Source organism: Pogoniulus pusillus, chromosome 2, assembly GCF_015220805.1.
Source record: "Pogoniulus pusillus isolate bPogPus1 chromosome 2, bPogPus1.pri, whole genome shotgun sequence".
In the NCBI taxonomy this organism is placed as follows: domain Eukaryota; kingdom Metazoa; phylum Chordata; class Aves; order Piciformes; family Lybiidae; genus Pogoniulus; species Pogoniulus pusillus.
Window position 1 is genome coordinate 14724004 of NC_087265.1, and position 16108 is coordinate 14740111.

General features: G+C 43.2%; 1 protein-coding gene across 3 annotated transcripts in view; it reads right to left on the reverse strand.

The window, feature by feature from the left end:
* Positions 1–343: 343 nt before the first annotated feature.
* The window catches only part of PDIA5 (protein disulfide isomerase family A member 5), a 115629-nt gene continuing 99864 nt past the window's right edge, over positions 344–16108 (reverse strand). For 2 of the 3 annotated variants that reach the window (XM_064157099.1, XM_064157090.1), the window contains 2 exons: positions 5116–5250; positions 344–1631 (listed from right to left, as the gene is read on the reverse strand). In XM_064157099.1, coding sequence (XP_064013169.1) covers positions 1551–1631; positions 5116–5250 — 216 coding nt within the window. In that variant the 3' untranslated portion in view covers positions 344–1550. Of the gene's footprint in view, positions 1632–5115; positions 5251–14481; positions 14877–16108 lie in introns of those variants that run through there. The other variant, XM_064157093.1, reaches the window with a different exon arrangement.

A 16108-nucleotide genomic window follows, 5' to 3' on the forward strand; every position in this document is an offset into this window, starting at 1 on the left:
TAAGGTGCCATTCACCTCCTGAGCAGCACAGCACAGAGCTGTCCATTAGCATAGCCTTCATTGAGGATCCAAATTAGCAAGAGAAAACGAGATGGGCAGCTGAGGAGCAAGAGGAAGATTTCAGACCCAAGGCACAGTTCTTCTCTGTCAAAAGCCATTTTGTCCACCTGTTGAGTGCCAAGACAGATGGAGGCCAACCCTCACACTGGCAAACACCTTACTGTACTGCCTGGCACACCTGGGCACCAGGCTGTCCCAGAAAACAGGTGGTGGGTGCACGTTCTTCCTAAACCATCACCCTGGTCATTCACCCGGTGAGGAAGAAGCTGAGCAAAGCTATTAATGATAAAAATACTTGTCTTTTTTAAAATTTATTTTTAGCTCAAAGTGAATCACAACTTCCTGCCCCTCCCTCTCCCCTCCTGTGAAGACACAGTACCTCCAGATCAATGTCTCTTTTAAGTATCAAGAGTGAAACGCATTTCAGCTGTTGGCAATACAGGTTTTACAGTGATTTCGCCAGAGAGAGATTGTTTATGCAACTCCTTAAAGACCAAAAAGGAAAACTCCCACATACAAATGCAGATAAAACCTCTGGACCATAAACACATTAATACACATAATTACTGCATTATCAAAAGTATTGTGCATTTATCAAAACAGTTGAACTAACACTTTCCAACACATTTGATGTGGCCCAATCAAAACAGGAAGGGAGAATGTACACCTCAAAAGGGTAACTGCATATCCCTGTAAGATAATCACTCCTGCTATCAGTTGCAGATGTATTTGACAGAAAAGGAGTTTAGTTTGAATTTTACCTATGTTGTCCTTAATGTTCAATACTTGGCTTAACTAACTCGGTACATTCTATAAAGTTATGTAAACAATCCTGATTTAAACACCAGAGAAATAAAATGAAATCAACAGATCTGGACTGGTCAATATGAATGTCTTCATTGACTCAGATACCTTATTTATCCCTGAGCACCTTAAAATTGTTCCCCCAGATCTCACTGAAGAACATGTAACTAGTTCACAAGAATGCAAAACTGCAGTTGGGTAAGTCTGTGTCTTACAAGTTTCCCATTTTCCTTCACCGATTAAGACAAACCAAACCACAATGATACACCAACCAACCCACCCAAGCAGCCAAGACAATCAAACAAAACCCAGTGTCCCCTCCCCACTGTTTTTCACAGGTACTGCAATACTTAAAAAAAAAAGAGGAAGGAAATCACTCTATTAAACAACATCACCTACAGACACACTACGGACTACAAAAATATTGCATAGGAGTGTCAGTGGGCATCGTCTCACAACATGAGAGAAAATGCTAGGTTTTCTTCAAAACATTATGGCAACATTCTAATTTATTTTCCTTTTAAAAATCAAGTGGTTTCACTTTATTTCAAAATTGTACAAAATGGCCATGGCTGTTTATAAAAAAAAAAAAGTCTCTGTCTTGAGAATATGTGAAGTCTCAGGTGCATTAACAAAAGACCTGGAACCGTTCACAGTGCAGCGGAAAGCTTCTTTTGAGGCAGAAACTACAGTTCATCCTTTTTCTTTCCTACTCTTTCATGGTCTCTTTCTCTCAGGGTTCGCATGAAAGCGGTGAATCCAGACTCCTAGTTTTGAAGAAAGAAGAATATGAGTCATATTTGTACAAACTAATCAAAACAATGCATCAAGAACACTTCTAGTTTCTGTATCCTGCAGCAGAATATAAACTAAGGAGCAGTTATTGCTTCTGCGTTCTCACTTTGGTCCAGTGCTGCTCCTCTGCAATGCAAAGAGAAAATATCTAAACAGACTCCATAGGCCAGACTTTGGAAAGAGCTTGTGGAGTCTTCCTCTGGAGAATTTCAAGACCTGTCTGGATGCATTCCTGTGTGACCTGCACTAGATTATGGTCTTGCTCTAGATAATGGTCTTGCTCTGGCAGAGGGCGTTGGACTCAGTGATCTTCAGAGGTCCCTTCCAACTCCTAACATCCTGTGATCCTGTGGGACACAGGAAAAGGCCCAAACACTCACAGGACAAGGCAAAATCTCTTCCAAGAAGTGCCATTGATGCCTTTCAGTGAAAAACACTCCTTCTCAAGCCACATTGTATGCTAAAAGCCTCATTTTGAAAGCAGTTGCTATACACACATTTGCCACCGTTCCTCATCCCAGTTTTGCTCATGATCTTCCTCTTTTCCTACACATTCAGATGATGGAAACTACTTTCTTTTCCCCACAAAGTTAATATCAAAATTGTTGTCAAACAATTTCAAACCTGGATACCTAGATGCCAACCTCTCTATTCCAACAACTTATAATTCCTGATTGTTGTCAAACAATTTCAAACCTGGATGCCTAAATACCAACCTCTCTATTCCAACAACTTAAAATTCCCGATTATCTAAAGCAGTTGGCTGCAAGCAGTTCCCTTTTGCAAGGAAAGCTCTGAACACAACTTTCATGTGTATCAAAAGGCTCAGACAAGTAGAGGTGTGAACACCTGTGTTTGAACACACTGTCTCCCAGTGCACCAATGCTACAGTTTTCTAAGCAAGTAACACTGATCCCATCCAATGTGACCATTTTTACTTTCAAGCAATCCTGAAACACCTGTCAAAATTGGTGCTGAAGAAGGAAAATACAAAGAGGTAGAGAACAAAAAAAAAACCAGAAATAAAAAGTTTGACTTTAACAACAGCAACAAAAAAACCCAACCAAAAAAAACCCCAAAGAAAACACTACAAAACCAAACCTCAGAGCTAGGAAGTTTTTAAGAAGGCAGAACAACAAAACAATCTTCTAAAATGATTCACTATTCTTCTACTCAAAAAAATGAAGTGACAAGTTTGGTCATACGTCACCTGGAGATACCTGGCAATCAACAGCTTCCATGAAAGGATCCCAGTTTTCAAAGCCTTGAAGTCATACAAAGTACACTGGAGTCAGAGTGTACCTTGCTCAATTGCTTGGGATGAAATGCCCTAAACCCTCGATTTTGGAACTGCAATTGTGTCCCAGGTTGGAACTATAGGGTTTAAAATGCTCTAGGGACTAGAAGATTGTTACTCAATCCCATAATTCTGCAATCTCTTCATAAACTCATGGCAAGGCCAGCTCGTTCTCCTTTCCTCCTCCTCCAGCCCTGTGTTGGGCGGGAGCCGCTTTATAGGGACAAACATGTAATGAGTAGACCTGTTTTGGGGTCTCCAGAGGCTTGTGTTTAGGCCTCTTGGATGGCAGAGGTGGGGTAGGAGGGGAGGACTGGAGCACTGGGGATTACAGATTTAGGTTTGGGCAACATTCAAGGGAGTCACCATGGATGTATCTGCTTTTGTAATTCCTTTTCTGTATCTCTTTCTGCAAATATAATTGTGGGTTTTTTTCTCCAGTTCATTTGAGAGCTTCATTCTGTCAGCTCTCTTTAAAATACCCACGACAAGTTCCCTTGGAGGTCCTCTTACAGGCTCATGCTCTTCCCTCAGAGCCAGCACTCCAGTGTAGGGTGGGAAGGAGCAGAGAGCTCCAGCGCTACTAGCCACATGTCCTGCAGCAGCATGTCATGTTGCTTCTGTGGCAGCTGACACTGCTCCTCTCCTTCCCTGCCCATGTGAAACAATGATACATCAGCTCCACCACAATGAACTAAATATGCAGGGACATGTACTGATTTTGTGCCAGAATCGGGACAGGAAACAGGCTCCCTGGTTCCCGGTGCTCTCTGCTGAGATTTCTTTTGCTATGTAGGTGGTGGTGGGATAAGGTGGTTCACAAAATGTTTCCATGCTGATCAGACTTTCAAGAGTGCAATGCTTTATCACTGAAAGAGACGGGTGAACAGACCTGCAAATTCCACGGAAGGTACTGAGTGAAGTGCTGCCTCCAGCATTACTACAACAGGAGATAACAAAACCTCATTTGGTGTTGCACAAACAGAAGACCACAGACCTCAGAAGAGGTGGAGGGAGAACACAGTTGCCAGCAGAAGAGAGATTGCAATGTTCCTGTTGGGTAATTTAATTCTGCCCAAGAAAGGGTTGGCTGCACACAGGGAATTAGTCAGTCCACTTTCCAGCACCGGGATAATCATCTTCCAACTGCTGTGGCCTCAGAGCACTCCTGTCTTGCTAAATTCTTTTTACCAGCCATCACAGACCCTTCTTTTCACATAAAATTTCTGTAATCATGGGTTAGAAAGACAAAAACTGTGTCTGAAATCTTCCTTAATTGTTTGCTACTGCACCCATCTTTACTCTTAAGAAGAATTCCACGACTGGAGCTAAACACAGTATCTGTAACACCACCTGGGTCAGCACCATAAAATCATAATAATTTATATAATAGCTTGGAAATCTCAAGTTCTTGCAGATCATAGTGCCTCCAGGCAATCAATCACTGCTGAGGGGTAATCTCCCACTTGGAGGTTATGACAAAGAATACACACAAATAATTTGATTGCTGTCTTACTTTCAGGCATCTACAGCTCTTGTACTCATAGCATATAATCAGCTGACCACAGAAGGACAAAAGGGGGCTGAAGGGCTAGATGATACAATTGATGATACAATTGATGTCTCCATCCTGAGCTCCAGAACTGAATGAGATTTACAAAGAATGAGATATTTAGTTTCCCCCATCCTCCAAAGGGCAGCTTTGTGCTTGCTATAAAACCAATGGCCTGTCACCATTTGGCAGCCTGGTAGACCCATAACATGTTTGCAGTGTATCTATGAACCAGAGCTTACAGGAGTTAAGGTCTGTATTTTCTAGGATTTAAGCACCCAGCAGCAGCCCATGCAATAAACCCTTCACTTTCACTTAGTTCAAATTTACTTGCAGACTTCAGCTTAAAGAATAAAATACACACCAAAGCATTACCAAACATACTCCTTTTTCCTCTTCTCATTCCTAAAACAGACCACATGTGTTCCTAACGCAGAGATGTACAGGGGTGTGGCACACAATGATTCATCCATGTAAGACCATAACAGAAGCAGTTAAACTCCTCCCAGCATGATTAAAAAGTTACCCTGCAGCTTCCACGTAAAAGGCAGTAAAGGCAGGGGAGACCTTCCTCCCTGTGTGGGTGATGGATCTCGCTCTCACTTACCCCTCTTTCTCCAGTATATTTCTCCACAAATTTCCCATAGTTGTAGTAGTTGAAGGTGGGGTAGCCATCAACCCCCTCCTGCTTACACAGGTCATGATTCTGTTCTTTGGCGCAGTCCACTGCAGCGTAGGCGATCTGAAATGCAAGAGACCAGCGTGAGGCAGGAGAAGGCAAAGTGAGACTCTACGGTTACATTGCTGCAGCTTAGACTTGACGTTAAGGGCAACCCAAATCTTCTGCCAAAAATGAAACAGCTTTTGTAATGTGTCAGCTGTGGAGGAAGATCAAATGGTGATCATCAGGTGAAGCTACACGAATTGAAAAGCAGAAGCCTGCTCCCTCCCAATGAAATGCTGCAGCTGTAAGGTGTGCTCAACTCACAGAGCAGAAAAGCACCTTCCTAACCTCCCTGCTGAGCACTGCTTTAGACTCCAAACAGGAAGTCTGGGCTCTGTCTTTGCAAAACCAAATCCAAACACAGCAGTCACAGCTGTGTCACTCTGCAATATTTTTCTTGCACTTTAAACCAAAGTGATGAACCACTTTAAAGGTGATGAACTATGCTCAAGGGTGACTTTGATAACAGTAACCACCCACCTAACTCAACCTCCTTCCTGTGGAATGGCTAATGCTTGGCAAAGTACTTCTCCTGGACAAACACAGCTGGCACTTATGCAGGCTATTAACAGATTTGTGATTTCAACCCCAAATAGCTTTGGTAAACTCCGTTCAGTTCTCCCAATGTCAAACTTGTGAGAGGCCGTTAGTTAACGGGTAACGTACACAGAGAAGAAGGTTGCTTGCTTGCAATCTCAGCCTGGGTTTATGTTTCCTTTCTTGCCTTTTTTCAGTCTATCCTTTGAGGTAGGGACTGCATGTTATGTGCAGCCATTAGTAAAGTAGGCTTTAATTCCCTGCAAAACCTCTAGATGCTACTGTCACACAAATAAACCCTGAGGAGGAAACAGCCTGTCACCCCCTCAGCCCAGTTGGCAGCAGGACAACACCCTCCATCCCTGCCTGCTTCAGCACAGGCAGAGAGAGGAAGATGAATCTCACAGTCCTGGGGCATCAACTCAGCTAACTCCAGTTTAGAGCACTTGACATTTGAAACCTGAATCTGTGAAGCATTGAGGAGGGGCTCCACATGACATTTCTGATGTTGAATCAAAATGCAATTCATTGGATTCTAGTTAAAGCAGCCGAGCCCTCAGCTGTGATTTCACACTGACTGTTCCCAAGTGGCAGTTCTGGCTCCGAACACATGCTGCTGCTTATGCAGGCTTGCCTGCACAGCCCTGTACAAGTTCTGTGGAAGAGCAACCAGGTTTAACTGCAAGCTATGTACAAAACCAAACAGATTAGATGAATGATTTTTGCAGTTGTAGGCAAATGCTAATTTCACTGCAGACATCTTTAACTTGAAATTTCTGTTCCTGAAACCTCCTTTAAACAACTTGATCAGAATACCTTCTGCTTGCCTGACTTCAGGGTTGCAGTTAAACTGTCCTTCCTTAATTAAAAGGTCACTTAATAATCCAAAATGCCCTCCAGTTTCATGGTGACACTATCAAATTGAAAAAAAACACTGATCTCATTATCCTAACAGTAATTAATGAGGTTGGCAAAACCAACTTCAGTTAATTTGCTTGGTTTGTTTCAACTTTGAAAAACCTGAAAAGACAACTCAGTAGGATCTCACTTGTGTCTGTCTTCATCGGGTGGAAAGCACTATATAAAATCAGCAGTGTTCTTACTTGAAAGATTTAGTTTCTGTTTTCCCATTTTAAACATTAACAAGGCTATTACAGAAACAGGACTTTTGAGAGCTGTTAGAAACAGGCATGACCAAACTTTTTTCGGTTTTGTAAGCAGAAAGACTCCTATTCCTTCAGGGCCAGTTGAAATGAAAGGTTAGGAATAACACACTGCAAGAGTGTTTCCTGATCTTAGCAGCTAGCTAAGGAGACTCCAACAGAACCCAGGTGTTGTGAGTTTGGGGGAAAAAAAGGGGGAAATGCATTGTGCAGGAGAGAAAGAGGTGGATATGATGGAGAAGGGAGGGAAATGGAGAGGAAAAGGCTGGAGATGGGAACAGGAAGATGGAATGGTCTATTAGCAGTCATCTTGAACGTTAAATTGCACAGCAAGCGGTCTGTGAGTCTGGGCAGTCCTGTTTTCCTTGTATTTCTTTGCCTTTGCCTTTCTCACATCTGTCAGCTTAGCTTATTTTTTTTACAGACTGGATAAAGAGAAATATTTTTGCTGGGTGTTTTTGGAGATCAAGTTGAAATATGTAACAAGTAGTAGCAGTTAGCAGTAGTTAGCAGTAGAAGTCAGCAGTAAGATTTTGTAACATTTCATCACGAACAACAGTTCACAAGTTATGCAGAGATGTCTACCAAGAAGCCAGAAACATGCTCTGATTTCAGCTTGGAAAAGAGAAGACTCCACAGGGACCTAATAGTAACCTTCCAGTACTTAAAAGTGGCCAAGAAGAAGGCTGAAGAGGGACTGTTTACAAAGGCCTGAAGTGGCAGGATGAAGGGCAGTGGTTTTAAACTAGAGAAGAGATTTAGGTTGGATGTTAGGAGAAAGATCTTTACCATGGAGGTAGTGGAGCACTGGAACAGGTTGCCCAAGGAGATGGTTGAGGCCCCATCGTTGGAGACAGTCAAGGTCAGGCTCATCAGGGCTCTGGGCAAACTGAATTAGTGCAGGATGTCCTTGCTGACTGCAGGGGAGTTGGACTAGATGACATTTGGAGGTCCCTTCCAACTCAAATTGTTCTATGATTCTATGATTAGGAGCCTTGTTGGCTACTTCTGTGTAAAGGAAAACTTATAATGGAGACAAACATTTATTTAGTGTCACGGTATTAATGCAGAAGGAAAGCTAAAGTTCTGGTTCTCTGAAAACAGGAAGAACAAACAGAACCATCTCCCCCCACTGCTCCCCCACAGGGAGCAATTACATTCAGGAAAAGGGGAAGGATTATGTATGCCCATCCAAATCTTAGTAGCTGGTCTGAGCCATGAAACTGTTGTGACCAATGACCTATCCATTCTTAGGGTCTTGGAGATTAAAACAATTAGTTTTAGTACTTTGGAAGGAAGAGCAACTCTTTTATCTGTACCTCTCTCAGAACACCTAGACTGGCTTCGGTTTGAGCAAAGAGCCCAATTTCAAGAGTCTTAGCAACATGTGATAGGATGAGAGAAAATAGCCTCCAGCTGCACCAGGGGAGGTTTAGGGTGGATATTTGGAAAAAAACTCTTTCACTGAAAGGGGTTTAATCAAACACTGATCAAGTCCCCATCCTTGGAGGATTTGTGGTGCAAAGAGACATGATTCAGCACCAGACCTGGTAGAGTTAAATAACAGTTGGACTTGATCTTAAAGATCTTTTCTAACCAAAGAGGAGCTGAGATTTACAAAATGGTTTTGTGAGAATAGTCCCAGTGAGGAGATGGTGCAGTGGACATGTGGAATTCTAGAAGTCACTCTTAGCCCTGTTCAGCACATCTTGCTGCCTGAAAAGAGGTTGACTGATGCTCTATAAGGAGGTGGCTTCTGAAAGAAATGTTTAGCAGTTTGCTTGAGACTCAGCTGTCCTCTACAGCACATGGAAATCTAAGCTGTCCGTCTGTGCATCTGTTGTGCACCAAAGTAATGCACAGAGACCCCAGTCTAATAGCATAATCATAGAATCAACCAGGTTGGAAGAGACCTCCAAGATCATCCACTCCAACCTAGCACCCAGCCCTAGCCAGTCAACCAGACCATGGCACCAAGTGCCTCATCCAGTCTCTTCTTGAAGACCTCCAGGGACAGTGACTCCACCACCAACCTGGGCAGCCCATTCCAATGCCAATCACTCTCTCTGTGAAGAACTTCCTCCTAACATCCAGCCTATACCTCCCCTGGCACAACTTGAGACTGTGTCCCCTTGTTCTATTGCTGGTTGCCTGGGAGAAGATGCCACCCCCCACCTGGCTACAGTGTCCCCTCAGGTAGTTGTAGACAGCAATGAGGTCACCCCTGAGCCTTCTCTTCTCCAGGCTAAACAGCCCCAGCCCCCTCAGCCTCTCCTCATAGGGTTTGTGTTCCAGGCCCCTCACCAGCTTTGTTGCCCTTCTCTGGACACGTTCCAGCACCTCAACATCTCTCTTGAATTGAGGAGCTATACGACAGAACTGATGATGAGGGACACACACATCTGGAGGACATGCCCATGGTCTGTCATTCTCTGACATGCTCCTGATGAAAGCTCCTACACACTCCCACAGACTCACTGCTGCTTCTGAAATGTCATTTTGAGTCCAGCCCTTCAGAACATACTTTCCTGATTCAGTTATTTTTGCAGTCAGTGAGGGAAGAGAAACAGCAAATTTCCAAGGCCTTGTAACTCATACAGACCTGAGCAAAATTTCAGAGGGAGACATCTAATTCCCAAGACTGTATCCGAGGCTGCATTTCAAACGCCTGCTGCCAACAGTAGCTGAGTAAGAGTACTTAGGAGAGCCTGAATGATTAGAGTGGAAATATTAAGGCAGCCTAAATATAGAGGTTGCTACCATCTCTATGCACTCATTACCATAGCATCACAGTCCTAATTGTCTTGCTTGTCTCACAGCGGAAGATCAAATATAGTGCACTGCAAGAAGAGAAAAGTAATCCTGAAAAACACTGTTAGCAAAATGCACTTGTGGACCGAGGAGCAGTTTCAATCTCAGTTCTATCAATTCCAGACAGATGAACTCTGAGACATACCAGAATTTCAGCAAGCAGCACCTATGCCCCTTTGCTTCGTTCAGTTTGTGTTTTCATAGACCAAGAATACTAAGCTCCATTTCTGGTAGAGAAGTTTCCTGCAGCAGGTTGAAGTCAGGGTGAATTACTTTATGATGATACTTAAAGGCTGCACACAAAGTTGCAGCCCACAAAGAGAAGCAGGGAGATCTTCCTCTCAGATGTCTTAGCAACCCTCAGTTTTTCCACATTGCTAAAGGAAGATGGGTTAGGAAAAACAGCCACCCAGAAAACGCCAACCAGAATATGGCAGAAGACTTCTGGAGAATATTATTTTCAGAAATGATCTTCATATTCTACTGTGGATGAATTTCTTGCCAGCAGAGGACACAAATTGATAAACATGAGCAACTTGTGCTGTGAAGTGTCCTTGGAGGCAGGAAACTAGGCAGTAAATAATAGCACCCCACACGCAGCTGCAGGGGGCTGGGTCAGCCAGCCGCAGGGGGCTGATCCTGCAGGATTGTAGGGCCCAGTCCTGTTCAATATCTTTATTGATGATCTGGACAAGGGGATTGAGTCCAGCATCAGTAAGTTTGCAGATGACACCAAGCTAGCAGCAGGTGTTGACCTGTTGGAGGGTAGGAGAGCCCTGCAGAAAGACCTGGACAGGCTGGATGGGTGGGCAGAGGCCAATGGGATGAGATTTAACAACGCCAAGTGCAGGGTTCTGCACTTTGACCACAACAACCCCAAGCAGCACTACAGGCTGGGGACTGAGTGGCTGGAAAGCAGACAGGAGGAGAGGGACCTGGAGGAGCTAGTATATAGTTAGGCAGAAGATGAGCCAGCAGTGTGCCCAGGTGGGCAGGAGAGACAATGGCATCCTGGCCTGCATCAGGAACAGTGTGGCCAGTAGGACAAGGGAGGTTATTCTTCCCCTGTACTCAGCACTGGTCAGGCCACACCTTGGGTGCTGTGTCCAGTTCTGCGCTCCTCAATTCAAGAGAGATGTTGAGGTGCTGGAAGGTGTCCAGAGAAGGGCAACAAAGCTGGTGAGGGGCCTGGAACACAAACCCTATGAGGAGAGGCTGAGGGAGCTGGGGTTGTTTAGCCTGGAGAAGAGGAGGCTCAGGGGTGACCTCATTGCTGTCTACAACTACCTGAAGGGACATTGTAGCCAGGTGGGGGGTGGCATCTTCTCCCAGGCAACCAGCAACAGAACAAGGGGACACAGTCTCAAGTTGTGCTGGGGAAAGTATAGGCTGGATGTTAGGAGGAAATTCTTCATAGAGAGAGTGATTGGCATTGGAATGGGCTGCCCAGGGAGGTGGTGGAGGCACCGTCCCTGGGGGTCTTCAAGAAAAGCCTGGATGAGGCACTTGGTGCCATGGTCTAGTTGACTGGATAGGTCTGGGTGCTAGGTTGGCCTGGATGATCTTAGAGGTCTCTTCCAACCTGGTTGACTCTATGATTCTGTGATCGAATGTTAACCTATCTGTATCATGTACATAACTCTGGACCAAGCTGTTATTTTCCACATGTACCAATCTTGAACTAAGTTAGCTGTGCACACCTCTTCCAAGTAAGCATGTAAGTCACTGTAACATGGAAATAAACAGGAGAATGTCCATCTAACCACACTGGTGACTCAAGAGTCGTTTTATCCCAGGGTGCAACGCTGGCATTCTACTGCTAGCAAAAGTTACACAAAGGTTCACTGGAATGCATAGGTTAGCTTTGTCTTGTAAGAGCACTAACTTTACCTGACCAGAAATTTCAGATTAAGCATGAGGCACCCCGGATATGTATCCAGAAGCCAAGACACTGGGAATTGCCTCTCATTCCTTCTCAAGTCAGAAGAGACCTTCTAAAAATCTGTGAGAGCAAGAAATTCCCTAACATTGGTGTGAGATATGTGTATCTCCATGTCTGTCCATTATAGAATAACACAGTGTTAACAGCTTTCAGCAGAAAAGATTAATTTTAGGGAGATTTTTGATTGTTAGGGTTAAAATTTAGTTTCTTGAGCTTTCCTAATTTACTACTAACCAGATGGAAAAATCCACTATTAAAAAAAAACAACCAACAAACATTTCAGGAAGAAAAAAGCTTTAAATGCTCTAATCTTCAACATTCACAAAACTCCACACACCTGTGCTGCCTTAGATGTTGACACCGTATCATTAGATACAAGTTTGCTCTACTGGGGTAATGCTGTTCAGGTTTATCACCATCCTGCTCAGTAGCTGTAGCAGAAATAGAATAGTTACCAAATGAAAAGATAGGCAAGTAAAGATAGAGTGTGGCCCCCTAAGAAAGTTTCTTGGAGTACATCCAGTTGTCTTAATGTTATTGGTAGTTCCTCACAACTGTTATTCAGCTTATAATAATTCATAATATCAAGTTAATATGCATAAGAATAAAAACAAACTATTAATAAAAGATTGCTGTGCATTTCTCCTTTATTTCATAGTCAGCATAGTTGAACACAACTGTAGCTAGCATGCAATCTAGGATTCAGAAAGATCTTTAGGTGAAAAAGAGATGTCCCAGAGCAGCATTTCAGAGTTTTACCCAAGAATTGGAAGCTTAATCACAAAGCTACAAACACAACTCTGCACAGCATTAGAACAGAGGCAATGTATGACCAGCTAAAGAGCTCTTAGGAAAGGAAACAGCACAGCACATTGCTCAGATGAAGTGGGGTCTGATCAAAAACACTGAGTTGTTGCAAAAATCAGCATTTTTTCATGTAGGTGCTTAAATAGAAGTGGACCTATGCCAAAAATGTGACCACTGATCTCCATATGCTTCAATTGTAACAGAAGGATGATACCTTATTCCTTTACTGTGTGTTAGAAGTACTTGCAATATCATCTAATCATATATCTGGAGTCCAGTAGAACTGTGAAACAACTTTTTCCTCTAGAGGGAACCTGCAGGTAAGGAGCACAATTATATTCAGTGGTTCAAACAGGTGTATAGAAAATGGAAAGTGGAATCCCTTGGCCTTTCAGGTAACTCCTCCTTTGTTCTTAAACCTCTTTCATTTTAACAGTTTGTCTCCCAGTCACTGTATGATGATATAGTAAATATACCCACTGTGATCCTAGTTGCTCTCCTGTTAAAATATGTACTGCCACACACTCTTTTATTGATTCAAGGAAATAAATCTCTGCTGGAGCCAATATTGACTTTTGCTACAAAAATGGAAGTGAATAAGTAACTGAATATTGATTTGAGAAAGGAATGATCTATGCTAAAAAAAAAAGTAAAATTACAGTGTGGAAAACAACATTTCCAAGCAATATTTTAAAAGTATGATCGATTCCAGACAACAATTATCTGATTATTAGAAAAAATAGTCTGGCTGGATGTTAGGAAAAAATTCTTCATGGAAAGAGTGACTGGCCATTAGAATGGGCTGCCCTGGGAAGTGGTGGAGTCACCATCCCTGCAAGTGTTTAAAAAAAAAGACTGGGTGTGACAGTGTCATGGTTTAGTTGATGAGATGGTGTGGGGTAATAGGTTGGACTTGATGATCTCAAAGGTCTTTCCCAACCTGGTTAGTTCTGTGATTCTATTTTGCCAAATACCTTAAAAGCCCCTATGCAGGAGACAGAAGAGTGTTCTTCCCTGTGATTATCCCATAGTTTTCTATTACCTGTTCTGGATCCTAACTGCAGTTAGAAGCTGCAGTTGCAATTCATCTACCGTTCCTCAATGTGAATGGCTTTTCAAACTGAAGATGCATTATTAGCTGCCTTGATGTGCCTGAGCAGCACTATCATAGCTACAATGCACCAGGTGCTCTCAGAGCAGGCCTGTTTGTAAAGAGAAGAACCTTGGAGGCACCATGATGCACAGTGCTAACATCACCATATTTAATGAGTATAATTAAAAAGGAATTCAATGCATGCTTTTAAAACAAATAGGAATTGAGTTCTTGGCCAAATAAACTCATTTGGGTATCTCTGTGCAGTGATTTGGTTGGTATAATGATTTTAACCATGGTTCACAGTACACACTGGAGATTCACCAGTTTCACTGATGTCTTGCAGCCCCCCAGCTCACCCCATTAGCTGCACCCTTTTCAGCAGCCTCTGCTACAGCTGATTCTGTACAAACTCACTAGAATTCTGCTGCAGTGCTCTGGTTTAGGTCAGTGCATTTGTACAGAAACAGTCTTCTGTGAAAATGGAGAAGCCTGCTCAAACAGCAGCTCCTTTGGGGGAGTTTCAGACATTTGTTACTGAGAGGCTTTGAGGAGTCAAAAGCTTTTCCTTCAGCAAATCCAAGCTGGAGCCTCACAAATGAGCTCCTTCAAGATGAACTTTAGGATCAGCCAAAAGGCAGAATGCAGATTTTAAGATTTAGCTGGTGCACTTTCAAGAGTCTCTGGAGTGGTTAGGGAACATGCCTCCCTGCTCTTCAATCTGTTCAGCAAAGTGGCAATTCTAACATTTGCATCTTCTGGTGTACGCTGGTCACTGCCAAACCTTGAGCTGTGGAGCACAGGCCAAAGGCTTTTCCCTGGCAGCTGTCTGTGAAAACCACAGCATCCCAAGGCAAGAATGCTCCAGATGGCTTTGTTGGGTTTGGGGGTTTATTTGTTTCTAGTTTAGTTTTGGTTTTCTTCATTGAAATACACCAAAGCAGTATGTTAACTGTGTCACTGGAGTAGCTTCTCTAGTGGCATTGAGTTTCTCCAAGTACATGGAAAGACAGGGAGGCTCTGGGTTACGGGTGACACTCAGAGCCATGCCTTGCAACAGCCACATAACCAACCCAGGCAATCAAGCAGGCTTGGGATTTCTGCTAAAACCACCAGCAATGTTGTGGCCAACAAGAACTGATACTTGGGGCCAATGTTCCAAGCATTATATTTATCAATTCCAGCTCCAGCAGTGCAGATGATGAAGTAGTCCAGTGTTATACACAGGCCTGGGGGAGGGGAGGGGCTGAGTGAGCTCCAGAGCCAGAACCATCATCCCCTTACAGTGAATCTGCAGAGCCAAAGACACATATTTAAGAGCTTCAAGCCCTGTTCATATTCAAAATTCCAGTGCAAAGATTCAAAGTCTCCCAAAAGATACCTTTTAAGATACTATTTATAACCAATTCAAGGCTAGAATCGTTTTGGTTGTTCTTTGGCATCTGCAGAATTACATGTTTAATTAAAGGGCGATACCAATTAAAAAGAGATACCATTTAAATACTACCATGCTCTGCTAAAGGTAAAAAAAACCCACTTCCTCCAGGGGAGGAAAATGATACTAGTACAGACTGCAAATGAAAACTAAGAATCTTTCCCTGATTTTGAAAAAGAAATATTTCTTCCCTCTTAAGCAGTAGAATCATAGAATCACTCGGGGTTGGAAGGGACCACAAGGATCATCTAGTTCCAACTCCCCTGCCATGGGCAGGGATACTCTCCCTAGATCAGGCTGGCTGGAGCCTGGTGCAGCCTAGCCTTAAACACCTCCAGGGATGGCATCTAGTAATTTTAGAGTAGTTTACAGAACTATGAATTAAGCAAATTTGAAGGCCTAGCCCAGTTTGAGACATGGGAATATGCCCAGTGCTGCTTGTGGAAACAGACATGTGCCTTTCTCAAGTCTTAACAGGTTTATTTTCTTTTCTACAAGGGCACAAACTGGCAGCAAGAAGTGCCTTGGTAGGTAATGGCTGTACATAATTAAATAGTCACCCCCCCTACCCCCCAGATAATGAATCCCTGGCATCTTCCTAAGCACTGGAGTGGAATAACATAGTTTTCCCTAACTGCACACACCTCTTTGAAACTGTACCAGTCTTAATGTTCCCTTACTGGCTCTCCTGTTTCAACTCATTACATTTTATACCTCCCCTCTTCAGCCTTAAACCAAAGTGAAGGGGTGCAACTCTCAATCACTGCCCTTGCTCTTAGAGTCCTTTTGTACACTCCAGTTTCAACCAAACCTTCACAAGCTTGCATTTGACACCACCACCACCTCTAATAAACTGAGCAATGATTCTGATTGTTTATTAATACATCCTGGAGATCCAAAAAGACTTTGTACATTTGCTTCGTCTACTCTGACTGAAATTTTAATGAGTTCAGGAAAGAGAGGCTTCTTTGGGAACTACCAGAAAAGTAGGAAAACAGGGATACTTCTTCAGAGGTCTTGGAAGGGTTGGAGTGGCTGGAGAACAGCCAAACAGAAAGGGATCTGGGAGTGCTGATTGATACCCGCCT